The sequence below is a fragment of the Macaca thibetana genome, chromosome 15 (genome assembly GCF_024542745.1).
Source record: "Macaca thibetana thibetana isolate TM-01 chromosome 15, ASM2454274v1, whole genome shotgun sequence".
Lineage (NCBI taxonomy): Eukaryota > Metazoa > Chordata > Mammalia > Primates > Cercopithecidae > Macaca > Macaca thibetana.
In genome coordinates, this window is record NC_065592.1 from 26,405,424 (window position 1) to 26,432,092 (window position 26,669).

Sequence of the window (26,669 nt, forward strand, 5' to 3'; positions counted from 1 at the left end):
CCAGGAGGTCAAGGCTTCAGTGAGCGGTGATTGTGCCACTGCACCCCAGCCTGGGTAACAGAGTGAGACCCTGTGTCAAAAAGAAAAAAAAAAAAAGAAAGAAATTTTTGAGCATATCAACTAAATACAATTTATGGACCTTATATGGATTCTAGTTTGATGGTATCAACTGTGAAAAGAAATTAATAATAGAGGGAAATTTGAATTTGCCTGGATATTTGATATTAAACAGCTATGATTAATTTTTGTAGTTATTTTTAACACTTTTCTTTTAGAAGTGTATGCTGAAATATTTATGGATAAAATGACCTTTGCTTCAAATAACCTTGTTCAGGATGGGGGTGTATATATATGAAACAAGATTGGTCATAAATTGATAATTCTTAGGTAATGGACACATGGGAGCTCATGAACTTTTGTATGTTTCCAATTTTCCTGATTAAAAAAAAAATGGAGCCAGCATCCTCGGGACCCACATTAATCAATTATAGAGGAAGACAGACAGCACACCAGGAAGGAGAGGAAGTCAGACTCAGGTTAAATATGATGATGAATAACCTACCATTGTTTCTGGAGAATGAGGTGAGAGAACAGCAGAGTGGAATAATGAAAAGAGCTCTGACCTAGCACTAGGAGAGCCAGATTCCAGCTCAGCCCCACTTCCCAGCTCATGAGCTCAGTCCAGACATATCCCCTCTCTGAGCCTTGCTATCCTTACCTTTAAAATGGGGCTGCAAATTAATGATCTCTATATTGTGTTGTTAAATTCTTCCTCCTTAAAATTTGTCCCAAATGATGGCTCTGGGCAGTCCTAATGTTTTGCAGGACTCAGGATAACTGTACAAAAACAGGTCTACTAACCATGTCTGAACATTTAAAAACTATAAATTAAGCTAACAAATTGTTCAATAAAACATGTTCTAACTTGCTATCTTGATCAGTATACCTTCATGATCTAGAAAGCCAGGTTCATTCAAAATCCACAGATTCCTTGAAGTTCCACACTAACATGCAGCACTAGAAGAACCAGCCCTCACTTCTCATGATCCCATCCTTACTGGGAAAGGCCACAAATGCTGATACGCCAGTCCATCGGCTCAAGCTCTGGACAAATTCCTCTCCAAATACCCTCCTGTTACTCCCCTGAACCCAGCAGTGCACATACTGGTGGGATAGTCCACTCTTGGGAGGATGGACCCACAAAAGAGGCCTGCAGAAGCCATGGAAGTAGGCAAGAGGCCACTGGGCAGGGAATTCCAGGGTTCCAAATACCAGGAACAAAGTCTAAAAGGGGAGTCACAGACTCCAGCTAGGTATACATTCACTTGGCTCTGCAGATTTCTCCGCCATGAGGGGCAGCACAGCCAGAACACCAGAGGACTTTCTAAAGCATGGGGCCAAGGGCCTTCCTTGCCCAGATCTAAAATACTGAATACATCAAAGTGTCATTATATTATTCTCTTTCCCTTTACGTAATTTTGAAATTTTTACATTAGGACTAAAACATGAAAAAAAAACCCTCCAAAACCAAGTTAGAGATTCCCTGAGACTCTGAAATTCTGAGCCTTTATGAGCATCACAGAAACTTTCCTGAAGACTCAGTTCCTTAGAAACTAGAGCTTTTCGCCAGGCGTGGTGGCTCATGCCTGTAATCCCAGTCCTTTGGAAGGCTGAGGTGGGCAGACCACCTGAAGTCAGGAGTTCGAGACCAGCCTGACCAACATGGGGAAACCCCTGTCTCTACTAAAAATACAAAATTAGCCAGGCATGGTGGCATATGCCTGTAATCCTAGCTACTCGGGAGGCTGAGGCAGGAGAATCGCTTGAACTCGGGAGGTGGAAGTTGCGGTGAGCCAAGATCATGCCATCACACTCTAGCCTTGGGTAACGAGAATGAAACTTCATCCAAAAAAAAAAAAAAGAAACAAACAAACTAGAGCTTTTGGCTGGGCACAGTGGCTCCTGCCTGTAATCCCAGCACTTTGGGAGGCTGAGGAGGGAGGACTGCTTGAGCCTAGGAGCTTAAGACCAGTGACACAATGAACATTATTTGATAACAATGTAGATCCCATCTCCAAAAGAAACCATTTCTAGGGAATGAGAGAAAAATCTAGGGAGCACCATGGCAGCTCCCATGAGCCAAATTCAGCCGCCTCCAACTGGAAACCTTTCAGAGCTTCAGAGATAAGAGTGACCCAAGAAACAGATACCAAGAGACATCTTTCCCTTCTTCCTAGAAACAGAAAATGAGTCTTTTAATTGAGAAGCAGTTGTGTTTAATCACCAAAATTATACTGACCCTAACGCAAGAGAAATAATCTAAATTTAAAAGGGCTGGGGATTTTCCTCCTACATTTATTTTAGAGGCAAGTAGAGGTGAACGAAGAAAACTGAATCCCTAAGCTCAGATCTCAGGCCCTGGTAAAAGCTCCAGAGAGCAGAAGCCCCTCTCCTCTTGCCCTTACGTGAAACGTTGCTGCCCTCAGGTTACCAACCATCCCACTTTGGAACACGGCTGCCCCGGGGGATGCCTTCAGTCTATTCCTCCAGAGGCTTCTCTGCCTCAGAGTACTGGTTCTCCTCATCCTCATCATCAGTCTCCTGAAGAATCCTCAGTAGTTTGAACTCAGAGTTCCAGCCTGTTCTAACCATGATTTCTGAAAAGTTAAAGGAGATCTTCTTTTGCCTGGCAGCCTGGGCTTCTAGCACAGCTTCCACCGGAGCACTAATGTCCTTGTTAGTGGGTTCTGTTTCATACAATTCAGGACCTAAAAGAAGATGTAGTCATTAATTGCACCTGTAAACTCCTCTCAAATAACTACGACAAATGGAGGACAGAAAAGGAAAAACTGGGATGTTTTTTAGGACTTGTCTGAGATAGGGGAACTGTGCCTTCAGGGAGGTAAACTATCCTGGACAACACAGGTTCAACTCTCCCTATCCTCAGTCACTTACTAAGGTTCCTCTACTCTAGTAACTTACTTTTTACATTGTGGTGGAAATCCACATGGTCACAGTAGTCCATCTTTGGTCTCTCTGTGGAATCCTGAAATTCATCGGGGTATAAGGAAATTTGAATCAAGACTTTAGGAAACTAAAAGGATTTTTCTAAAAGATGCTTTTCTTGAAGAAATTAACATCTAAGATGAGCCAGAGACCCACCTCTTGGGACTGAAGAGAAGCTTGTATCACACGTTCTTTGCCCTCCATGCTATCCAAATGAACCTAGAACCACTCCTTCCCATTCCCTGCAGTCAACTAAGGGCAGATGGCCTCCAAATATGGCTTCCAACAATTCCTCCCATTCCAGTATGCACATGCTGTTCCTCCCATCAAGAGATAGGGCCTATTTCTTCTCTTATTTACTCTGGGATGGACTTGTTTCTTCTTTGGCCAAGAAAATGTGGCAGAAGTAACAATGTTTTAGTTCCAGGCCCATCCCTTAAGAAACTGCTTTCATGAGACTACTATGCTATCAAAAAGCCCAAATAAACCACATGCAGAGGCCTCAGGAAGGAAAACCAGCAACTTGGCCAACAGCCTCAGCCCAGCTGCATTAAGTGACCTCAAGCAGGGAAAGAAGAACTATCCAGTCAACCCACAGAATCATTAGAAATAACAAATCACTACGGTTAAGCTTTGGGGTTGTTACACAGTAATAGATAACTGAAACCGGGTCCTAGCAGAGGCCTGGTACATTGTTACCTGTTTCGAGGTGGTTCCTTTTTCCATCTGCTGCTGCTGCTTCATGTCACTGTTCTGACCTGGCAGAGTTCTGTAACCTAGTAACCAAAGTCAATTCAATCTTCCTCTTATTGGCATATCATATCCTCTTTTGGGGCTTCTAGGTGACCCCTAGTCTACAAGTGACTCCACATCCAGGAAAAGACAAGACCTTGATGGCAGGTAAAAGGTAGTTAGACCTTCTGAGTTTTATTTGAGATTCTGCTCACCTGGGACTGTAACTTAATCTATTACAGAATTAGAGATTACGGTCAAGTGTGTGTTAAAAGACCCAGGATTCCTCCAAGAAACCCTAATCTACCTTTTCACAGAATGTGACTTATCTTACCAGAATGTGACTCATCTTCTTGCGCCATCCCTCATGCACCCACAAACAAAGCAAAAACAAAAACCTCTAGTTTTATGTTTCTTTTGCATCAGCTGCTTCCCCAACTAGTCCGTAAGAAGATTCATTCATTCTTTTCTCAATCTCCCTTTCCCTAAACAAACATCTTCCAAGCTGCCACCTGAGGCATTATGCTAAAATATAGCATTTCCATCGACTCCCTACTAGCACTGGTTCTCACCTTAGCTGTACACTGGGAGAACTGAAGAGCTTCAAAAAACAAACAAACAAACAAACAAAAAACACTGAGGCCTTGTTTCTACCACCAGAAATTCTGATTTAACAGCTGGGACACAGCCTGAGTATTAGAGTTTTAAAAGCTTCTTGGCCGGGCGCAGTGGCTCATGCCTGTAATCCCAAAATTTTGGAGGCCGAAGTGGGCAGATCACCTGAGGTTGGGGGTTCGAGACCAGCATGACCAACGGGGAGAAACTCCATCTCTACTAAAAATACAAAAACTTAGCCAGGCGTGGTGGCGCATGCCTATAATCCCAGCTACCCAGGAGGCTGAGGCAGGAGAATCGCTTGAAATCGGACCCAGAAGGCGGAGGTTGTGGTGAGCCGAGATCGCACATAGCACTCCAGCCTTGGCAACAAGAGCAAAACTCCGTCATAAATAAATACATACATACATACATACATAAAGCTTCATAATTGGTCTTAGTGTACAGTCAAGGCGGAGCACCACTGGCCTGGATGATAAAGGTCAAATGACTCAGCAGTCCACACAAGCCCCTGCCTACCTCTTTGGCGTGGTAGACCACTCTCCCTTAAATACCCAACCCCACAACCACACTCAACTGCTCAGTATTTCCTGAGCAGCTATGATCCTCCTAGATGCCTTTGCACAGGCTATTCCCTCTCAAGAGTTATTTTCCGTATCAGGAAAACTCCCACACATATTCAAGATCCAATGCAAAAATCATCTCTTCCATAAAGCCTTTCTCAACTTAGTGAGGACTGGCCACTGCTCTAAGAACATGACTCACAGGGGCACCCCAGTCACCCAAGCAAAACTGCTCCTATTGGAGGCATTGGGAAGGGGTACAAAAGGCACCAGAATGGAATTCAGAGTGGTCACCCTAGATGGAGTGCTAACCTTGGATACATCACCTCCTGCCCGGGGCCAAGCCCTGATTCTGTTCACCTCCCATGAGAAGGGCAGGAACCTTCTAACCTTCAGGTTAGAGCAGATCATTGGCATCAGACAACTAAGTGAGATAGGAAGAAAAGCAAGAGGGCAGCATCCTTCTACAGAAACCTCATCTCAGCCCCCCCAGTGCCCCAGGATTGGAAAGCTCTTTCTGATGATTAAACAGTTGTTTTCATATTAAAGTCAGCAATGTCTAGTCTGAGAAGGGCATAACCATTCTCCAAGGTTTGGGGGGATTCTTTTTCCCTCCTCCCATTCTCCACTCAAGTTGAAAAATTTCAGAGGGATAGGGGTAAGTATATGCCTGAGCTCAGACATGATAAGGACTCCAAAAAGGGGAGATGTTCTTTCTCGTGTCCAGCATGAGCACTGGAGCAAAAGAACTGCCTGACGAGAATTGTCTCCCTGACTCCTGGATGGAGCTAGACAATGTGTGTGACTTTACCATGAGGCTCCGGGGACTCTCTACCTTGTGGCAGGAAAGTTAGGGGGCCCTGGAGCTCTGCTTCCTTAGAACTCTTTTGGGGTTCTAGTGAGGAGCCCCAGCTCTCCCTGCCTCATTGGACGATGAGCCCTCAGGGTTTTCTCTTCAATAACCTGGGCTTGCTGCTCTCCTGATCCTCAAAGTGCTCTGCCTTTTCTAAGGTAGAACCTGAGGAAAAGATGACTGTGATTCATGTTCATGGTCATCTTTCAAGCCCCCATGTGAAGCAGACATCTGGCCCAGCTTGTTTGTTTAGTAAATTTCTGAAGGAAGGATGGTGCATGAGAGACCAGACAGACTGAAGCATTCCAAGAAATTCTGAGTGCCTGACAAAGGCAGGTCTCAAAATGACAAGAGCATGTTTAGCTTTTCCAGCCCTCAGATACCTACCCCTCAGGGATCCTATCACCCCCAACCAAGCATATATTCCCCTTACCATAGAGAGGGTCATGAACAGTGGTAACTGGATGTTTATGTGAAGTGCTCTGGCTCCCTGGATCACTCTTGGCTTTCTTTTTAGCCTCCTGAAACCCACATCAGGAGGAACAAATTAGGATTTTTAGAAGTAAAGAAAACCTTTTTCAAAAGAAATCAAAAAGAAGGAATTTAACATCTACAACCAGACAAGAACTTTATATCTATAACCAGATAGAAAACAAGGAGACTCCCACCCTTCACACATCCCTTCCCATTCCAGACTGTAGCTACCTATCCCAGTCCCAGCAAGCCCCTCACTGCCACTCTACCTGTTTCTTAATAGGTGTTTTCACTTTCCTCTGTTGCTGCTGCTGCTGCCACTGCTGCTGTTTCCTGTAACCTGGGGACCAGAGAGCCAGCTTGATCCTCTTCTAACAACCCCCTCTCTCCCACTGGAATGCCTGCTGTGCCTTCCTTCACAATGGTGACTCTCCCTGGTAAGGACCAAGCCAGAGGGGCTGCTTCCTGAAACTATTGTTTCCTGAGTTCTACATGTGACCCTGTATGACTGTGGCCACAAATACAACTGAACTGGACCATGTTAAAGTATGAGAAATGTGGGCTAACAGAAAATGGTGCTTAGCGATCCAGCAGCAACAGCAAATCTACCTTCTGTCTTCAGGTTATGTAATTTCTTCAAACGTTCAGGATATCGCAGTGCGGGTCTCTGGAGAAAGAAAAAAGAAAAAGAAAAGCTCTACTGCAGGTCTTTCCTTTTCTCCAAATGTATCCCCCAAATGCGTTTATTCATCCAGTCAACAAGCACATTTTAAGAACCCAGTGTTTTGCAGCATTGTACCAGGGGCTACGGAGGAAGGGAAAAGGTGTGGGGAACAAAGTGCAGAAGAAACAGAGAACATGGCCAGGCACGGTGGCTCATGCCTGTAATCCCAGCACTTTGGGAGGCTGAGGCGGGCAGATCACCTGAGCTCAGGAGTTCGAAACCAGCCTAGGCAACATCGTGAGACCCTGTCTCTACAAAAACTTAAAAATTAGCCAGCCATGGTGGCACACGCCTGTAGTCCCAGCTACTCTGGAGGCTGAGGTGGGAGGACGGCTTCATCCCAGAATGTCAAGGCTGCAGTGAACCATGATCAACCACTGCACTCCACCCTGGGTGACAGAGTGAGACTCAGTCTCTCAAAAAAGAAAAGAAAAAAAAGAAAGACATAGAGAACATTGCTCTCTCAACACTTCCCCCTTGACTGACTTTTACCTACATAGAGCCCAGCCTTCTGTGGGGCTTGGGTTCAGAGTGGAAAGGAAGAAGAGAGATAAGGAATAGAATGTCAACTCTTCCAGATTTGAGGAGAGATGGGTTTGAATTTTCACATAGGCTTCTTCCCTGCTGCTTCCTTGCTCTTACTTCCAGGGTGAGGCGGTGTATAGATAGAAACATCTTAGAAGAAATCGCACTGTCAGGTCGGTTCCTTTCCAAGGGAAGATTCTTTTTCATCATGGCCAATTTTATCTTCATCTTCAGACAGGGCATGGTTTGCTTTCTATCTGGCAAAAGTCTGAAGGGGACAGAGGATAGCCAGACAGTCAGCAACAGCTCTTCCTGGAAAGCATGACTGAGGAGAAAGAGATGTAAAGGGCTCCAAGAAATCTCCACTTTGGGTCTGAAAAGGCCTGTACCAACAAGTGCTCATTCGATAACACCTTTCTGATGCAACTACGATCATCATGGCTGCATATACCCAGTGCTGATTCTATGTCAGGCTCATGTGCTTTATTAACACCGAATCCTTACAACACCTGAGAACAGATATTTTTTCCACTTTGCAAATGAGGAAAATGAAGTTTTAAGAGGCTAAATACATTACCAAAATTCACATAGCCAGTTAAGTTTCAATGTAAAATTCAAAGGTCATCTCACTGCAGACCACACATTCTGCCTACCACTTATTCATAATTCACCTATAAAAAGAAGAGAGTGACGGTGCCTACCTCCTAGTGGAAATTTAAATGAAAGTACATGTGATGTGCCTAGCATAGGGCTGGGCAAACAGTAAGTGTGATAAATAGTGGTGGTTATGATGGTCATCCCTGCCTGTTGGTAAGTCTAAGAGTTCAGTAAACAAGTTGGGGTGATCGTTTTCTCCCAGCCCTACTCAGAAAAAGCACACCATTTAGAACCATCTCAGCTTCAGTGGAAAGCAGGTGCTCTGGCCCTCCCACAGACCTACATGATACTTACTCCTTCAGTAGATCCTGAGGTAATGCTTCGGATTGAGCCCAGAGAGGTAGGAAATCTGAACTGAATTGTTTAGACAATTGCACTGGGGTTGGGGGAGGCACAGTCATCCCTGGAGTTTCTACTCGTGTTTCTGCGGACTGATTTCCGGAGAGACCCAGAAATGACTTGCTTTTCTAGAAGAGAAACAATGGAAAGAATTCTCCAAAGCGCTCTTTTTGAGCCTAGTCCTTTCCATCAACATTTTTGCCTCTCAATACTACCCTGGCATGTACTCCAGCCATGCTTGCCTCCTCTAAATGATGAAGGCCACCTCATGTTTCCCTCTCAAGCTCCCAACTCTATTGTTGTATACTGATCACACAGGGATTCGTTGTTTTGTTTCATTTTCCCGAAAGGTCATTCATTTCTTCACTCAACAAACTGAACAAAAATTTATTGTCTAATTGTGTGTCAGGCACAGGGCTAGGGATGGGGATTCACCAATGAACAAAATGAACCAAGACACTACTCTCATGGACATAGAAGTCTTACAGTGACTTATCCAAGGTCACATTTACCCATAAATGGTACAATTAGAATTAGAAGCCCAGGTCTTATAACTCCTGGTCCTTTGAAATTCTATCTCATCACATTGGAGATTAGTTTTTAATTGACCAAAAACTCCCCTGAATACACAACAGTTCCTCCTATTATCTCAAGGTGCTCTTCATCTCCCTACAGGGAGGAGACAGAGAAAAGGAGTCTCTGAATAGAGAATGGTTTGGTTAATTATTCCTAAAGAAGGGTTTTCTTTAGCAGATTTGGATCATTTCAGGAAAGAATGGGGGTAAGGTGGAGGAGACCTGAAAGGAAGACAAAACTCTACATAGCAATATTATAAAGATTTGCACAAAAACATCAAACTCACCACTGTCAAGTTCTTTCTTTTCTTCTTCCCATGCTGTCTGGAGAAAAACAAAACAAAACAAAACAAAACAAAACATGCTTCTCAGCTGGACTTGAAATAATAATAAGCACAACTTATTCCCAGATATCTTAAACAGAAGCTCCAAGGATATTCGTGAATGATGACCACAAAGATTCCTATCTTTGATCAGTACTTGAAGATAGCTGGTCGGGAGCCCAGCAGTACCTGCTGCCCAAGCACCTTCTGCTAAAAAGACCCCCCATCCTCCTATCTAAATTAGGTTTCCCATTAATCTCTCAGGCAATCCAGTTATCTGCTTTCATAGCATGAATCCAAATTAGAAATGATATATATAGGTGTGGTTATGTCTGTAATGGCTGACTCGCCCTGACAAGGCTCCAACAGGACAGGGACCAAATCTATTTGGTTCACCAAATCCTCGCTGCTTGACACAGAGAGGTTTCGTAAGAAGTATTTTTTGCTCTGTCCTCTTCCTCCTTGCCTGGGACATGGATATGATAGTGGAAGCTCTAGTAGCCAACTTATACCTTAAAAGCACCCATGAAACTCCTTAGAAGGTGGAATTCATGGGCTAAGGAGATGGCCCAAAAAGCTAGAAGGAGCCCCGGTTTCTGATTATCTCATGAAGCTCACATGCCCTAGCCTGCCTACTTCTGAGCTTCTTTCACATGAAAGGAAATAAACCCTTAGGGTTGTGTTTCATTTGTTTATACCATATATACACACACACAAATGCATACATATATAGAGAGAAGCACTCATAGCATTATTTTTTAAAAAGAAAAACAAAATGAAATAAAAAGAAATTCTTAAGTTTCATCATCTCTAAATGTCACTTAAGAACCTGAAAGCCTCAAGGATCAGGAAAGAAGAACCAAACACTTTCCTGATGGTTGTCAATATTAGCCAGCCTTTGGGCCTTCACCAAATGATCTTTGTCACACTCTGTTTTCTACACAAGTCCTACATGCTATTGCTTTTGTACACTGTACTAGGCCCTGGGGTTGAGATCACAGATTCACATGCTTCACTGAGAACTTTTTCACTTGTTGCAAGTGGTTAACCAGAAAAACTAAGAGAGAGCATTTATTTCTTAGTCAAGCCTTACAAGTAAGTTAAGCCTTATCTTGTATGCTATTTACTTCCATGTGAAATTTGATATGGAGAAATCCCACAGCATGAATCTCAAAATGCATTACGTTAAAATTCCAGTGTAGCAAAAGGCAGGTGCAAAAGACCACGACCTTCTCTGCTTGGCCTCCTGCTACTTGCAATGAGCTGGCGAAAAGGAAGATCACAAAAAGGAGGCCTGCAGAAGACATCAGAGATTTATAGAGTCAAAGGCCTCTGAGTTCCAGATATGATACTCACCTCCCATGTATCTCTGTTTCTTCTGGGATCCACAATACAACCATATTTCTAACATCTTCAGGGCAGGGAAGTTGCGTCTCATTCAAATTCAACACTGGAAGCTAAGAGAAAGATATAAAGCCCATGTATGGCTTGAGGTGCTAAACTCCTGTATCAGATTAAGGATATGCTAAGCAAAGAGTTTGGTGGCACAGAAGATGATTTAAGTTTCCCATCTCCAAGACATCTTCATAATATTCTCCCCCCCCCCAAAAAAAAAACCGGCCTCCTCCATCAAATATCAGTATAGGTATCTGCAAGAGTTAGTATTAATAAGCAAATAATCTCCCCTGCTTCCCTGTGCCCTTAGGGTAGCATTTAGCAACTCCCAATCCAATCCCATATGAGGGTGCCCTGGGGCTTGCCTACAGGAACACTACTTATCCTGCCTACTCCACGCCAAAGACTTAGATCCTGCAGACATTACAATCTGCAGCTTGGGAGCAGAAAAAGAACTGACAGAAACAGAAGCAAGGTGTTTTACAGTCTGACTACAATTATAGGCATCTATATAAAAGTCAAAGGCTAACTCTTCTCACATTTAGCTATTTAGGATCCTAGAACACTAGTGCTCAAGGAAACCTTGTAAATCACCTAGTTCATATTCCTGGTAAGATACACATACGAAAAAACTATTCAAAATAAGGTTGTCCCTGTGAAGACGAACTGATGGACTTGGAAGTAATAGGAGAGATTCCTTTTCATTATAAATCTTTTAATGCTTTTTGAAGTTAAAAATCATGTTCATACATTATCTCTCCAAATAATTAACTTAAAATAATTTAATCTAGGCCAGGCATGACAACTCATGCACTTTGGTAGACCAAGGTAGGAGGATTGCTTGAGGCTGGGAGTTTGAGACCAGCCCGGGAAACATAGTGAGACCCTGTTCCTACAAAAAGTTTTTAATTAGCCAAGTGTGGTGCTGTGTGCCTATAGTCCAGTTACTCAGGGGTCTGAGGCAGGAGGATGGCTTGAACCCAGGAATTTGAGGCTACAGTGAGCCACGGTCATACCACTGTACTCCAGCCTGGGTGACAGAGCAAGACTCTGTCTCTTAAAATAATAATAATCATTATTATTGTTGTTGTTATTATTTAATCTAATCCTCTTGTTCTAAAGAAGTCAAAGAGGTAAAGTGATTAGTCAGTTTGTCCATTCAAAACCATCTACCATCGCAGTTCCTTATACTCTCCATTACACATAATATTGAAAAGTGAAGCATCTCATGAAAAAAATAAAAGGCATCCAGTAGGACTGCAAAGAATAGTAAATCTCTCTTTACCATAGTTAAGTAGGAGTGATTTTTCTTTCTAAAGTTCTAATTTAGCTCTACCCCTAACTAGCTGTATGCTTTAGCAAATCACTTCCCAACTGAGTTTCCTCATCTGCAAGATACATAAGATAAACTGTGGTCTATCAAACCATTGTAGTGTTCTTCAAACTGCAATTGCAACTATTCATAGGTCATAAAATCAAGTTTTTTGAATCACAGACCATATTGTTTACAAACGAAATAGAATAAAACAGAATAGGACAGAAAATATTAGAGTATATCACTCATAGTTAGGTAAGGATTGTTCCATGATTTTTTTTTTTTTTTTTGGTAAAATCTATTTCTTACTGTAGATCATAAGCTGAACAGTTTGTAAGTTATCAGATTAGACGACCTTAAGGCCTATTTGGGTCTGACATTCCAGCATTCCAGTTTCCCTGATTATGAGATGACAGTATTTACTGAGTAGCTGAACATGTTCTATGCAGGAAAGAGACAGAAAATTCTCACCTACACCTAACCTATACAAATCAATCCCACTGACTTCTAGGATTTCTGAAAACAATATGGCATGTAGATAGCACAGAGTCTAGCATATAGCAAGGACCCAATATTAGATGGTTACTATCAACATTACTATTCAGATTATAGTCCTCCTGAGGAATAATTTCAAATAAAGGCAGAATAGTTTATTTCCACTAGTAAAGAAAAATTGTTGAGCAAGTACCTTTTAATATCTGTGACTTACTTTGGGAAGTCTATTAGTACAGTTGATCAAACTTTTGTCAGGTAAACCCTTCGGAGGCCTAAAAAATGAGTTCCACACATAAAACAGAAATACAAAACACTTATTAGAATGATAAAGTTAGTGCTAAGAGGAAACCCTTCTACTTATCTACAGAAAACCTTGGGCTTTATGCTTACCAAACGAGTGTAGGGTCTCACCATATCCTTAAGTTTTGTTTGTTTTTCCTGGAACAGCTCCTAAACAGACATTGCACACTGCAAACACTTCACAACTATTTGTTCCATCAAACAGAATTCATAGCCTACTCTTCTCTCCAGCTAGAGACAGTCATATCACCATCAATAAAAGTTTAAGTACTTTGAGATAGATGCTCAAAATATAAAATAACATAAAATATAAAATAAATAATAAAAACAAATAAAATTTAAAAATGTATTATAAAATAAATAAAATGCATTATATACATACAATAGAATATCATTCAGCTTTTAAAAGTCATGAAATTCTGATACAGTAGTCCTTTATTCATGGTTTCACTTACCCGCAGTCAACTATGGTCTGAAAATAGATGAGCACCTGTAAGTAAGGTATTTTGAGAGAGAGAGAGAGAGAGAGAGACCACAAGAGACCATATTCACACCATGAGTTTTTATCACAGTATATTATAAGTGTTCTATCTTATTGTTGTTAATCTCTCAGTGTGCCTAACTTATAAATTAAACTTTACTATAAGCATGTATGTATATGTAAAAACATAGTAAATATAGGGTTTGGTACTGTTCACAGTTTCAGGCATCCACTGGGAGTCTGAGAATACATTTCCTGCAAATAAGGGGGGACTACAGTATATACTACAACACTGGAAACATTATACTAAGTGAAATAAGCCAGACACAAAAGGACAAATGTGTGATTCCACTTATATGAGGTACTTAGAACAGGAAAGTTCATAAAGACAGAAAACAGAATAGAGATTACCAGAGGGTGGGAAGAGGAGGGAATGGGGAGTTGCCATTAATGGATACAGTTTTTGTTTGACATGATGAAAACATTTCGGAAATGGATAGTGGTGATGGATGTACAACATTGTAAATGTACTTAATGCCAATGAATTGTACACTTAAAAATGGCTAAAATGGTCAATTCTTGTTATGTATATATTTACCACAGTAAAAAACTCATATCCTTATATTTTCAAATCACTTGCTATTTTTCCTATTTGTTAAAAGACATGTTACATACATGGATGAATGAATAATGTCAAGGGGTAAATGAAAACGACCTTTAGGAATGATAGTAAGACGAGTTTAAAAACAATAAAAAGATAAAGACCTAACACTCAGCTTGCTTTATGAAGTTCTACATGACACAGACACCTGCTTCCTGTTTCTACTGCAGCTCCCCAGCCTCATCTCTGACCACTCTTCCATTCCTGCTCTATGTTCTAGGCACAATGAACTATTTTCCTGATACAGACAGAATTTCCTCTTGCCTCCAAGCCTTTGGATATGCTATTCCTATGGTTTAGAAATCTCTTCCTGCCAACCTCCCACCTACAACCCCCATTTCACTAGACTGCTCAGACTTCCGGTCTAGGCACAGATGCCACTTACACAGAAGACAGTGCCCTGGTTTGGGAACCCTTTCTGGTGTTCCCACACACCAGGGGGCAGTCCTCTCATGACACTCATCATACGACCTGCTTATTTCTTTGCCTCCCCACTGGGCTGAAAGTCCCTTGAGGGTAAAGACTGTATGTTGTTACTGTTGTATCCCCAGCATTCGCCGCAGTGGCCCCCACTAACATACAGTTGTGAATTGAATGACTAAACAAATGTCATGGCCCCTGCTTTCAAAGGGCCTAAAATCCAGCTGGACTTAGGAGATAAACATATAAATATCAATAAGCATGTCAGGGACTCGAAGTACTAGGGGTAGTTTGGAAGAGAGAATATCAGAGGCTAATGGGAAATGAAAAAACTCAACCTTGACAGAAGAAAAGGACCATATTCTCTCAGTCAACAAATACTTATTATGTTTCCACTATATGCCATGCATTATTGAAGACATAGGAGACAGAGCAGCCAACAAAAGAAACATACAGTCCCTGCTCTTGTAGGGACTGACATTCTCATGAGAGGCGGCAAACAAATCAATAAAAATCATTTCAGATCAGAAGAACTGAAGAAAAAGGATGCTTGGTTAAATGATGATAAGGGTGTAAGAAAATTTTCAATAGACTGTTCGAGGAAGACTTCTGTGAAAAAGCAAATTTAAGCTTAAACTCAAGGACCGAAAGGAATTAGCTGGAAGGATCTAGGGCAGTATTTCTCAACGAGGGGGCAATATTGCCCCCAGGGGACATCTGGTAATGTCTGGAGGCATTTCTGGTTGTCATAACTGGAGGCAGGGTACTACTAGTATTCAGTGGGTAGAAGCCAGGGAAGTAGCTAAAATCAGATAATGCACAAGACAGCCCCAAAGGACAAAGAATTATCTGGTCCAAAATGTCAATAGTGTTTTTTTTTAAAAAAAAAAGAGGAAAAGTGTTCTACTCAGGGGAAACAGTAGGGGCATAAACCCTGGGGTGGAAGGTGTGGCATAGATGAGGAATTGAAAGAGCAGTGTGGCCTGAGCCTATTCAACAAGGAAGGGAGAAGTGCGAGATGAGGTCCAGTAGGAAGGCCAGATAAGGCCAGGCCAGGGACTTAATGAAGTGACAGGAGGGAAGAAGGCCTTTACAGTTAAGGAAACTGCATGACAGAAAAGCACAATCAGAAAACCAGTCTCGCACAGAGGAAAAGTTGGTGTTCAAGAAGAGAGGACTCTGATTAGAGAAGCCAGACAGTAAAGAGAGAGGCTACCAGTCCAGAGTTGGGAGGTTTGAGTCTGTTCTCTAGTAAACAAAGTGCTGATAAAGGGGCTTTTCGAGCAAGGAAATGAACAAGGCAGTATTTTTGGAAGATTAATCTGTTGGCCATATGTAAAATAGCTTCGAGGAGAAAAGGCAGAGAAGCCAGTTCAGAAGCCACTGCAAACACCCACCATGTCATGAGGGACTGGTCTCCGACAGAGAGTGTGAAGCAGAAAGCCAGACACACTGAAGGAAGAAGATGTGGAAACAGGGAACTGACTAGAGGAGGCAGCTCTCTCACAGCTCTGCGCTATACACGGAGGGCATGGCAGGGGTGGAGTGTGTCCCTGCGTGTGAATGTGAAGCACATCATAGGTCCTGACTGAGAAACACCGCTGTTTAACCAAAATTCAAGTCCTAGAGAACATGAAAGTAGTCGTGCCTCTTCCTATACCATTGTTAGCCAAAGAGAAATCATCAGGGGCTACTTAAATGGAACAGGAGAAAAGAAATTACTATAAGAGCCATCACTGGTGCTTTGATTCCAGGTAACAAAGTCTTTGAATTTTTTAAGTCTAAGCTTTCCACAGATACCTGTCCCTTAGTTTCGTGTATCAGCAAGCACTCATTGGGTACATAGACATTGTAGGAGACTCAAGAAAAGAAAAAAAAAAAAAGCCACAGCTTTTTCATTTAGGAGCTTACAAATAGTTTCACACCTAAAAATAAAATATTATTATAGAAAGACAGCGGCCGGGCATGATGGTTACAAATAGTTTCATACCTAAAAACAAAATATCCATACCGGGCATGGAGCTTACAAATAGTTTCATACCTAAAAATAAAATATCATTATAGAAAGACAGGGGCCGGGCATGGTGGCTCACGCCTGTAATCCCAACACTCTGGGATTACAGAATAACCCCAACACTCTGGGATTACAGAGCAACCCCTTTATGTTATTCATTCATCCATGCATGTAACATGTCTTTTAAAAAATAAGAAAAATAGCAAGAGATATGAAAATATAAGGATATGAGTTTTTTACTGTGGTAAATATACACATAACACAAATTGACCATTTTAACCATTTTTAAGTGTACAATTTATTTGAGCTCACAAGTTCAAGACCAGCCTGGGCAACATGGCGAAACCCTGTCTATACAAAAACATCCAAAAATTAGCTGGGTGTGGTGGTGCGTGCCTGTGGTCCCAGCTACTTGGGAGGCTGAGGCTGGAGAATCACTCGAACCCAGGAGGTGGAGGTTGCAGTGAGCAAGTTCGTGCCACTGTACTCCAGCCTAGGTGACAAAGTAAGACCCTGTTCCCCACCAAAAAAAAGAAATAGAAAGACAGGGTTGGACATGGTGGCTCACACGTAATCCTAGCATTTTGGGAGGCTGAGGCCGGTGGATCACTTGAGGTCAGGAGTTTGAGACCAGCGTGGACAACATGGTGAAACTCCGTCTCTACTAAAAATATAAAAATCAGCCAGGCATGGTGGTGTATGCCTGTAATTCCAGCTACTCAGGAGGCTGAGGTATGAGAATTGCTTGAACGTGGGAGGCAGAGGTCGTGCCATTGCACTCCAGCCTGGATGACACAGTGAGACTCTTGTCTCAAAAAAAGAAAGAAAAAAGAAAGATGGCATATATGGACAGTTTTCTGATCTACAGATGCTGATAAGACTGGCTGAATTGTGTCCTCACAAAAATCGTCTGTTAAAGTCCCAATTAGTATTTCAGATTTTGACTGTATTTGGAGATACGGTTTTTTAAAAAGTTATTAAGGGCCAGGCGCAGTGGCTCACACCTGTAATCCCAGTACTGTGGGAGGCCAAGACGGATGGGCTGCCTGAGGACAGGAGTTTGAGACCAGCCTGGCCAACATGGTGAAACCCTGTCTCTACTAAAAATACAAAAAAATTAGCTGGGCGTGGTGGTGTGCGCCTGTAATCCCAGCTACTCGGGAGGCTGAGGCAGGGGAATTGCTTGAAGCAGGGAGGCGGAGGTTGCAGTGAGCTGAGATCAGGCCACTATACTCCAGCCTGGGTGACAGAGCAAGACTCCATCTCAAAAAAAAAAAAAAAGAAGTTATTAAAGTAAAAATGAAGTCACATGGGGGACCCCAACCCAGTAACACTGGTGTCCTTGTAAGAAGAAATTAAGACACAGACGCGTAGAGGGAAGACCATGTTAACACATAGGGAGAGGGGCTCGGTACGGTGTGTCATGCCTGTAATCCCAACAATTTGGGAGGCCAAGGCAGGAGGATCACTTGAGGCCAGGAGTTCAAGACCAGCCCAGGCAACAAAGCAAGACCTCATCTCTAATAAAAGCAAAAAACAAAAAAATTAACCAGGCACGATGATGCACACTTGCAGTCATAGCTACTTGGGAGGCTGAGGTAGGAGGATCGCTTGAGCCCGGAAAGTTGAGGCTGCAGTGAGCTATGATCACACCATTTTACTCTAGTCCAGCCTGTGTGACAGGGTAAGACCCTGGCTCAAAAAAAGTAAATAAATAAAAAGGACACAGGGAATAAAAAATTACCATCTACAAACCAAGAGTGGTCTTAAAAGCAAACAATCTTGGCAACACCTTGATAATGGACTTCTAGCCTCAAGAATTATAAGAAAATAATTTTGTTGTTTAAGCCTCCCAGTCTATGGTACTTTGTTATGACAGCCCTTCTGAACCAATATACCTCCCAAATTAACCAATTCACCTCCCAAATTAACCAATTCCTATAGCACAAGCAGGAAGTGTTTCTTTCTGTCTCCCACTGCCTATTCACCACTTCTTTAACCAAATTGGTATTTTCTTTTTAATCTGGCTTTCTCAAAGTATACTACATGGATAAGGAAAATCATAAGCCAGAATTTTGAGACAATAGGCTGTTAAAGGAAGATTCCATCATAATTTACCTGCCATGAAATTTGGAGTAAAACTTTGAACTCCGAGACAATAAAGAACGCGCCTTAGTAACGGTACATTCTGGTAGATGACGAGGTGCAAAGCAGGAATCCGAGATGTTTACCACGGTGAGCACTGGGAGTTTATCTAAGAAGACAGACCAGAAGAAAACATGTTAACATGCTGCCTGGAGAAAGGAAGTCACATACATAAATACATTAAGGACCTCGTGAGGGAGAGGACAGAAGCTGGCTAATTCACCTTCAGCATCCAGGGGAGTTTTGCAGGTTGAGCCAAGGATTCGAGGATGGCCCCTTTCAATGCGGCGGACAGTTGCCCAGCATTGTGGGTGCTGACAAACAGCAAAGCCACAGGTGGTTTCATCCCACTGGCTCTCATCTGGCAAGTCCATACCTAGAAATGGTTTAGGCCAAAGGCCAACCCTTCAGCATTCTAGTCCTCTGGAAAATCAACAACCACATAATTAGGGAGTATTATACATTAGCCATACAGTCCAGATCTTAATTTGAACTCAAAGTATAAAATATTTCTGTTGAACCTATACAGGTAAATGATGGCCACAAAATAGTTAAAGATTGGATAACAAACAAGTATGAAAATATCTCAGCATGAGGTAGAATGGCAAGAGTTTGAGAGCAGAATGACTTCAGGTCTCCTAATCGGCTATTTAATAGCTGAGTGACCTGGGACTTAACCAGTCTGAGCCTGTTGACTTCACTGTAAAATGAGGATAAGTTTATTTCACAGGGTCATTACAAAAATTAGTTAATGAATATTAAAAGCCTGGCATATTGTTCCAAATAAATATTTGCATCCTTTCCTTTTTCCCTTTGTTAGTCATCAGGGAGAAGATGTCACCATCTCCAAAAAGCATTATCAAATTATGACCAAAGTAGTCACAGAAGTGTCTCAGAAGGCCCAAACTCCTGGAAGACATGTTTCGTTTTTCAATGTGCTTCAGTTCCCACGCAGGCAGATAAAATACCCACCAGCAATGAATGTGTTTGCTCAAATAGCAAATCACTAGACACTCCTAGTTGCATCAGAGTCCATTAGCTTTTCATTTACTGGCCATATGGCCTTGGACAAGTGACTTCACACCTCTCTCTCAAGTAGGGGGAAGGGTCCTGACTTGGTGTCTCAGGTCTGTAATCACAGCACTTTGGTAGGCCAAGATGAGTTACCCCCTCTCTACAAAAAATAATAAATAAATAAAATAAGCAGGAGGGGAATCCCTAAGGAGGACTGCAGAAGCATTAAATGAGATAATGTACTTTTACACATGGGAGGTGCTCAATAAATATTATCATCTTTTCCTTTCTAGAGGTGTTTTAGGCAATCAATAACCACTACCATATCCCTAAGAACTTTTTAAGGACAGCGTCCATTTCTTTCTTTTATTTAACACATTTATTGATTACTAAATATGTGAGGGGACCTGCTTTGGACATGAACAGTAATAAACAAACTCCCTGTTCTAAACAGTTTATAATTTAGATCAAAGATAAACTATCAGCCTAGGATTGCACCTGGCCTATGACTTGTTTTGTTTGGCTGGCACTTTGAACCAATTTTAAAATTGAAATAGCCCACAATGTCCAGATTTCTGATTCCTTTTAGGGACCAAAATACTTGACAACACTGGGCCCAATTCCAGCTGAACTGCAACTGACTAGCGCTGAGCAGCCCTGTTTTCAGCCAGGTCTGTTCTATCCAAGCGGAGCTCCCCCACCAGACCTTATGGTCTCTAATTGAAGCACTTTCAGTTGCCACTTATCATAGCATTTGCTCTTTTGTTTTAAAATATTTCTCTGTAAACAGGCTTCTATCGAAAGCAGGAAAACTAAATGGCGACTTGAGACTTCCCTTTTGAAGGGAAAAAAGCAGCATTAATTCTCAGTGGGAGGCCGGGCGCGGGGGCTCACGCCTGTAATCTCAGCACTTTGCGAGGCGGAGGGCAAATCACTTGAGCCCCGGAGTTCGAGACCAGCCTGGGCAACATGGCGAAACCCTGTCTCTACGAAAAATACAAAAAAAATTAGCTGGGTGTGATGGAATGCACCTGTAGCTCCAGCTATTTAGGGGAGCTGAGGTGGGAGGATCACCTGAGCCCAGGAGGTCTAGGCTGCAGTGAGCCGAGACCGCCTCACTGCACTCCATCCTGGGGGACAGAGATCCTGTCAAACATAAATACATACATACAAATCAGTGGGAGTGAGAATTTCCACGAACATAATATAAAAATAACTTAAAAACAACTTAAAACGCCATTGCAAAACCTTGAGAATGATTTTAACTGGAAAAGAGGTATGATGAACAATTTAACTGAAAAATAAACACAATTTTAACACGGTTTGTTTTTGAAAGCGAATGTAATGTTGCATTCTTCTTACAATGAAAAGGCTGCTTCTCGTCCTTTCGTTACCTGCCCAGCCCGAATAGACTCCTGAGACCTAATCAGGCGCATCTCTATATGGCCAACATTATCCCCGGGCTACATAAATAGTTCACGTTAAAAACAAACAACAACTACAACAAAAATCTAAATAACACTCAGTTTTAGTACCATTATTACAAAGGTGTGAGGGGTGAAAATATTAAAAATGAACATCAACTTCGGTAGAGATGGAAAAAGATTGCCCGCTCCATTCCAGGAAAGAAAAAAAAAGTGCGAGAATCTGATCACGACGGGCTGAGGTCCTGTAAGAGCAAAGCGGATTCCAAACCGCTTACGGTTGCTAAAAGAAGTGGTAAAACGCGGCCCCTTGCGGCGCGGTGAGGAGATTTACGGACCCGGCCGGCCACACCCTGCCTCCGGCCCAAAAGGGACCCGCCCAGCCGCGTCAGCCACGCCTCCGTCTCCCACACGCTGCGCCCGTTGCACCGTCGCCAAGCAGCGGCGCAGAGCACCATGGAAAACGGACGGAAACTCCTTTGAGCCATAATAAGCAGATGAGAAGGTTCCCGACGCAGCGATGGCGAGAGGCAAAGAAACGGACCTGGGGAGGGGCGTGCGGGGTGGGGTGGGGTTGGATGGAAGCCTCGGCGGGCCAAAACCACTGCGCCTTCAAAATCCGGATGCGCCGGTATTTGAGGCGGAGGCGGGGCTAGGGGGAAGAGGGAGGCTATAGCGCGCAGAGCACTGTGGGACACTGTGGGCCACGTGGGGCGGGACGGAACCTCCGGAGGGTCAGACCGTAGCGACGCGGGAAGTCCGGACGCAGTAGCTGTCTGAAGCGGAGGCGAGAGGGAGGCTCAGCCCCGGCGGCGGCAATGGCGGAGAGGCCCGAGGACCTAAACCTGCCCAACGCCGTCATCACCAGGATCATCAAGGAGGCGGTGAGCAGCTCGGGGGGGCGGACGAACGGGCAGGAGGGAAGCAAGTGCTGGACCGGCAGCTTTGCTCACCCCCGGTCTCCTCGCAGCTCCCGGACGGTGTCAACATCTCCAAGGAGGCCCGGAGCGCCATCTCCCGCGCCGCCAGCGTCTTCGTGCTGTACGCCACATCCTGGTGAGCGGGGCAGAGGCATAAGGGAGGCGCGGGGATACCTGGCTGGGAGTTCCTGGCCGGGAGCCCACAAACCCCAACGATTATGTCCTCCCTCGGTCGGGACAGGTTCAGTCCTCAGCCAGTTCCTACAAGTTCTGAAGCAAAGTAACGCAACAAAATAACTTTGCTTAAGCTTTTTTTGTGCAGAGAAGGGAAGGACTTATCCGTGTCACACCAAAATCCATGCATGTAAGAGGCAGGTTTTCCCGTTCCACCTCTGGGTGCTCCTTTTCCCACTCACCCCTTACAAACAAGAGGGAGTCTGACAGCCTTTCTCTTCTCTCAGTGCCAACAATTTTGCTATGAAAGGAAAGCGCAAGACGCTGAATGCCAGTGATGTGCTCTCAGCCATGGAAGAGATGGAGTTCCAGCGGTTCGTTACCCCATTAAAGGAAGCTCTGGAAGGTAACGAGCCTTCTGTCTTCTAAACCACGTAGATGGTCATCCTGTGTGACCTGTTCATCTGGCCCTGAGACTTTCTCAGCGCGGGTCCCTTTAAGTTCTCTAAGCCAGCACTTGATGTGACTCGACCCAGTTCGATGGACACTACCTCGGATCTGTTTTGTGATGCTGAGCAAGTTATTTTTCCTTTTCTGCCTCCGTTTTTTGTGTGTGTGTGTGTGTTTTTTTTTTTTTTTTTTGGTCTTGTTTTTCTTGTTTTTTTTTTTTTTTTTTTTTTTTTTTTTTTTTTTGAGATGGAGTCTTGCTCTGTCACCCAAGCTGGAGTGCAGTGGTGGGATCTTGGCTCACCGCAGTCTCCTCCTCCTGGGTTCAAGCAGTTATCCTGCTTCCGGCTCCCAAGTAGCTGGGACTACAGGTGCATGCCACCACGTGCGGCTAATTTTTGTATTTTTGTAGAGATGGGGTTTCACCATATTGGCCAGGCTGGTCTTGAACTCCTGACCTCAGGTGATCCGCCCACCTCAGCCTCCCAAAGTGCTGGGATTACAGGCGTGAGCCACCGCACCCACCTGCCTCTGTTTTTCCAGTTGTATAATGTAATTAGCTCCTGCAGTCTGTCTGGCTCACTTTCAGCTCTGTCTCCTAACCCCTTCTTTCCTCCTTACAGCGTATAGGCGGGAGCAGAAAGGCAAGAAGGAGGCCTCAGAGCAAAAGAAGAAGGACAAAGACAAAAAAACAGACTCAGAAGAGCAAGACAAGAGCAGGGATGAGGACAATGACGAAGATGAAGAAAGGCTGGAAGAAGAAGAACAGAATGAAGAGGAAGAAGTAGACAATTGAATAGGGTGGGAGACTGTAGCAGCTTGGAAGGTACCACTTGAGATGAGACGTGCTACGTGTTTCTGTGAAGCTTTTCCATGCTGGGCAGAGTAGTCTCAGGCAAAAGTGCCTGAAAAGATCAGAATAAAAACTGACTAGAAATACCATCAAAACCAGCACTCACCAAACTGAAAGCATCTGAGTAGCAGAATCCTGTTTTCCTTCATCAATCTGAAGATTATGACTTTTTGACAAGAGGGATTCTGAGCGGCTAAATTAGTCAGTTGATCGCTTTTGGTTACTTAAATGTATGGTTAGATGGTTTTTGATCTGCAGTCTTCCCTATTCCCCCAAATAAGTAATAATAACTTCCATGCTGCCTGCTGTGTTCCAGATCACAGAAGCAGCCAGGGCTCAGGAAAAATTGGGGCTTTGCTTATGGTCGCCTATGTTTGATTGCACAGTCTTTGACAGTAGCTTACTAAGACTGCTCAGAATGAGTAAGCTTTAGGAAAGTACTAAAATGCTGTGGGAGAATAACAAAATCTGTCTCTTCACTTGACAGGAGCATTAACTGGGTTTTGTTTTTCATAGACCCGCTTGGCTCAAAACCTTTCTATATTGCCTGCAGATGATTGACCTGCTGGTGTAGTGGTAATCTGATCACAGATACTCTTAAATCAGCAGTGTAGAATGGTATTAGTCAAGCAAGGGTGCTAGTGTCTTACTTTTACAGAAACAGATGGCATAGTGTCAGGTGTACCTTACTCTCTGCCACTATACAGCTTTAGGATTTGTCATCACCTCCTGGAAGGTGTAAAACCCCAGGCTTTCTCTTCTTGAAGTCCATCTCCCAGACTTGTGACTATAGCTTTTCATTCTTCAATTCATGAGTTCCGAACTTTATTTCCTGTAGGCACAGCTTTCTCCCTCTGTGCCTCCTGCTTCCTTTCCTCTGCCTCTCCTCTGTCCCCCATCCCACTTTCTCCTCTCCCTCCTTTTCTCACTTCTGTCAGTCTGGAAGCTTTGATTACCTGCTTAATACTCCAAAGTGTGAGTTTCTCTGATCTCTTGTTTCCTTAGTTCTAATCTCATGTTTTGTTTTGTTTTTAAGAAATGGGGTCTCTCTGTGGCCCAGGCTGGAGTGCAGTGGTATGATCATAGCTCATTGCATCCTTGAAATCCTGGACTCAAGTGATCCTCCCACCTGAGCCTTCTGAGTATCTGGAGCTACAGATGCTGCCACCAAGCCTGGCTAATTTTGTCTCGTGTCTTCTAAAAATTATTTTGTGAAGCCCCTCTGAACCTTAAGGGAAATCTGATGGTGCTCAGGAATCTAACTGTCCCTAAACCATCCTCTTTAACTGCTTCTAAAATATCTCTGTTGGCCTTTCTTAGTTTTTTTCTGTTTCCATTCAGTGCTCCAAGCACTTTTTGTTTCTCTCTAAGTTGAGCGCTTGGGGTTTGACAGGTAGTGACGTAGTTTGACACTGTTAACTTGTTAAATACAGTGAAAAGTTTGTGAGTGAAGAATGCTGAGAAGATTGTAATGCTTTGTACATATAAAAGTCTTGTTAAAAAATGATGCCTCCTGTTTCATGCCGCTTGTTCGTAGTGTGTTTTTGGAGAGAACCCCTGATGATACTCTCCATAAAAGTTTTTGGCATGTGGACTTGGCCAAACCTTTGTAAACATGAGATCCTGCATCGCCTTGGATGACCAGCAGGTGCTGCTCATTCACAGGCAAGGGCTCTGAATTACTGCAAGAGTGTTTTTTTCTTTTTCTTTTTTTTTTTTTTTTTTTTGAGACAGAGTCTCAATCTGTCACCCAGGCTGGGGTGCAGTGCCATTATCTCGGCTCACTGTAACCTCCTGGGGTGCAGTGCCATTATCTCGGCTCACTGTAACCTCCTTCTCCCAGGTTCAAGCAATTCTGCCTCAGCCTCCCAGGTAGCTGGGATTACAGGCGCCCGCCACCACAGCCAGCTAATTTTTATATTTTTAGTGGAGACAGGGTTTTACCATGTTGGCTAGGCTGGTCTGGAACTCCTGACAGGTGATCCACCCACCTCAGCCTCCCAAAGTTCTGGGATTACAGGCATGAGCCACCACACCTGCTGAAAGTTTTTTTGTTTTGTTTTGTTTTTTAATGGATCGTTGCTCTGTCTCCCAGGCTGGAGTGGCGTGATCTTGGCTCACTACAAGCTGTGCCTCCAGGGTTCACGCCATTCTCCTGCCTCAGCCTCCCGAGTAGCTGGGACTACAGGCGCCTGCCACCATGCCTGGCTAATTTTGTTTCTGTATTTTTAGTAGAGATGGGGTTTCACTGTGTTAGCCAGGGTGGTCTCAATCTTCTGACCTCGTGATTCGCCTGCCTGAAAGTGCTGGGAGTACAGGGGTGAGCCATCACACCCGGCCGGTGCAAGAACTTTTCACAAGTCTGTCTATGTTGCCCAGGCTGGTCTCCAACTCCTGGACTCAAGCAATCCTCCTGCCCCGGCCTCCCAAAATACTGGGATTACAGGTGTAAGCCACCACACCCAGCCCTAAGTATTAACTCTTAAACCCTATGAAGCAGCACTGCTGTTACCTCTATTATCTCTTAACCACAGTGTTTTATTATCTATGTAAGCAGCTTTTTTTTTTAATTTAATTTAATTTTATTTTGAGGCAGAGCCTCGCTCTGTCACCCAGGCTGAAGTGCAGTGGTGCGATCTTGCCTCACTGCAGCCTCTGCCTCCCAGGTTCAAGCAATTCTCCTGCCTCCGCCACCCGAGTAGCTGGGATTACAGGACCGGCCACCACATCCAGCTAATTTTTTGTATTTTTGGTAGAGACGGGGTTTCACCGCATTGGCCAGGTTGGTCTTGGTCTCGAACTCCTGATCTCAGGTGATCCGCCTGCCTCAGCCTCCCAAAGTGCTGGGATTACAGGCGTTCCTTTTTTTTTTTTTTTAAGAAGGACTTTTGCTCTGTCACCCAGGCTAGAGGGCAGTGGTGCCATCTCAGCTCACTGCAACCTCTGCCTCCTGGGTTCAAGAGATTCTCCTGCCTCAGCCTCCCAAATAGCTGCGATTACAGGCCTGCGCCGCCACACCTGGCTGATTTTTGTATTTTCAGTAGAATAGGATTTCACCATGTTGGCCAGGCTGGTCGTGAACTCCTGACCTCAAGTGATCTGCCCGGCTCGGAATCCCAAAGTGCTGGGATTATAGGTGTGAGCCACCGTGCCAGGCCAAATCTACATAGCTTTTTCAAATCATAAATTTATAAATAACATTTCACAAAGATACAACCCCCAATA

The 26,669-nt window shown here is 43.6% G+C and overlaps 3 protein-coding genes across 4 annotated transcripts in view; 2 read left to right on the forward strand and 1 right to left on the reverse strand.

The window, feature by feature from the left end:
- The window catches only part of POLE3 (DNA polymerase epsilon 3, accessory subunit), a 353,914-nt gene extending 330,189 nt beyond the window's left edge, over positions 1–23,725 (forward strand). The window contains exons 2-5 of the mRNA XM_050761044.1: positions 21,783–21,934; positions 22,021–22,106; positions 22,432–22,550; positions 23,215–23,725. Of these exons, the coding sequence (XP_050617001.1) occupies positions 21,869–21,934; positions 22,021–22,106; positions 22,432–22,550; positions 23,215–23,387 (444 nt within the window). The 5' untranslated portion in view covers positions 21,783–21,868 and the 3' untranslated portion in view covers positions 23,388–23,725. The remainder of the gene's footprint in view (positions 1–21,782; positions 21,935–22,020; positions 22,107–22,431; positions 22,551–23,214) is intronic.
- Positions 1–26,669, forward strand: part of CDC26 (cell division cycle 26) — a 258,302-nt gene that overhangs the window by 73,113 nt on the left and 158,520 nt on the right. The window lies entirely within an intron of this gene.
- C15H9orf43 (chromosome 15 C9orf43 homolog) lies at positions 2,347–21,734 on the reverse strand. 2 transcript variants are annotated; one of them, XM_050761020.1, is made up of 14 exons: positions 21,162–21,734; positions 18,836–19,035; positions 18,586–18,721; positions 12,806–12,863; positions 10,743–10,843; positions 9,351–9,387; positions 8,444–8,616; positions 7,610–7,760; positions 6,853–6,910; positions 6,513–6,583; positions 6,203–6,290; positions 3,706–3,782; positions 2,983–3,046; positions 2,347–2,768 (listed from the first exon to the last, which is right to left on the reverse strand). In XM_050761020.1, exons 2-14 carry the CDS (start codon positions 18,984–18,986, stop codon positions 2,539–2,541), a joined length of 1,395 nt encoding a protein of 464 aa, XP_050616977.1. In that variant the 5' UTR covers positions 18,987–19,035; positions 21,162–21,734; the 3' UTR covers positions 2,347–2,538. The 2 variants fall into 2 exon arrangements, with proteins under 2 accessions (XP_050616977.1, XP_050616978.1); XM_050761021.1 differs by having other exon boundaries at positions 18,836–19,786.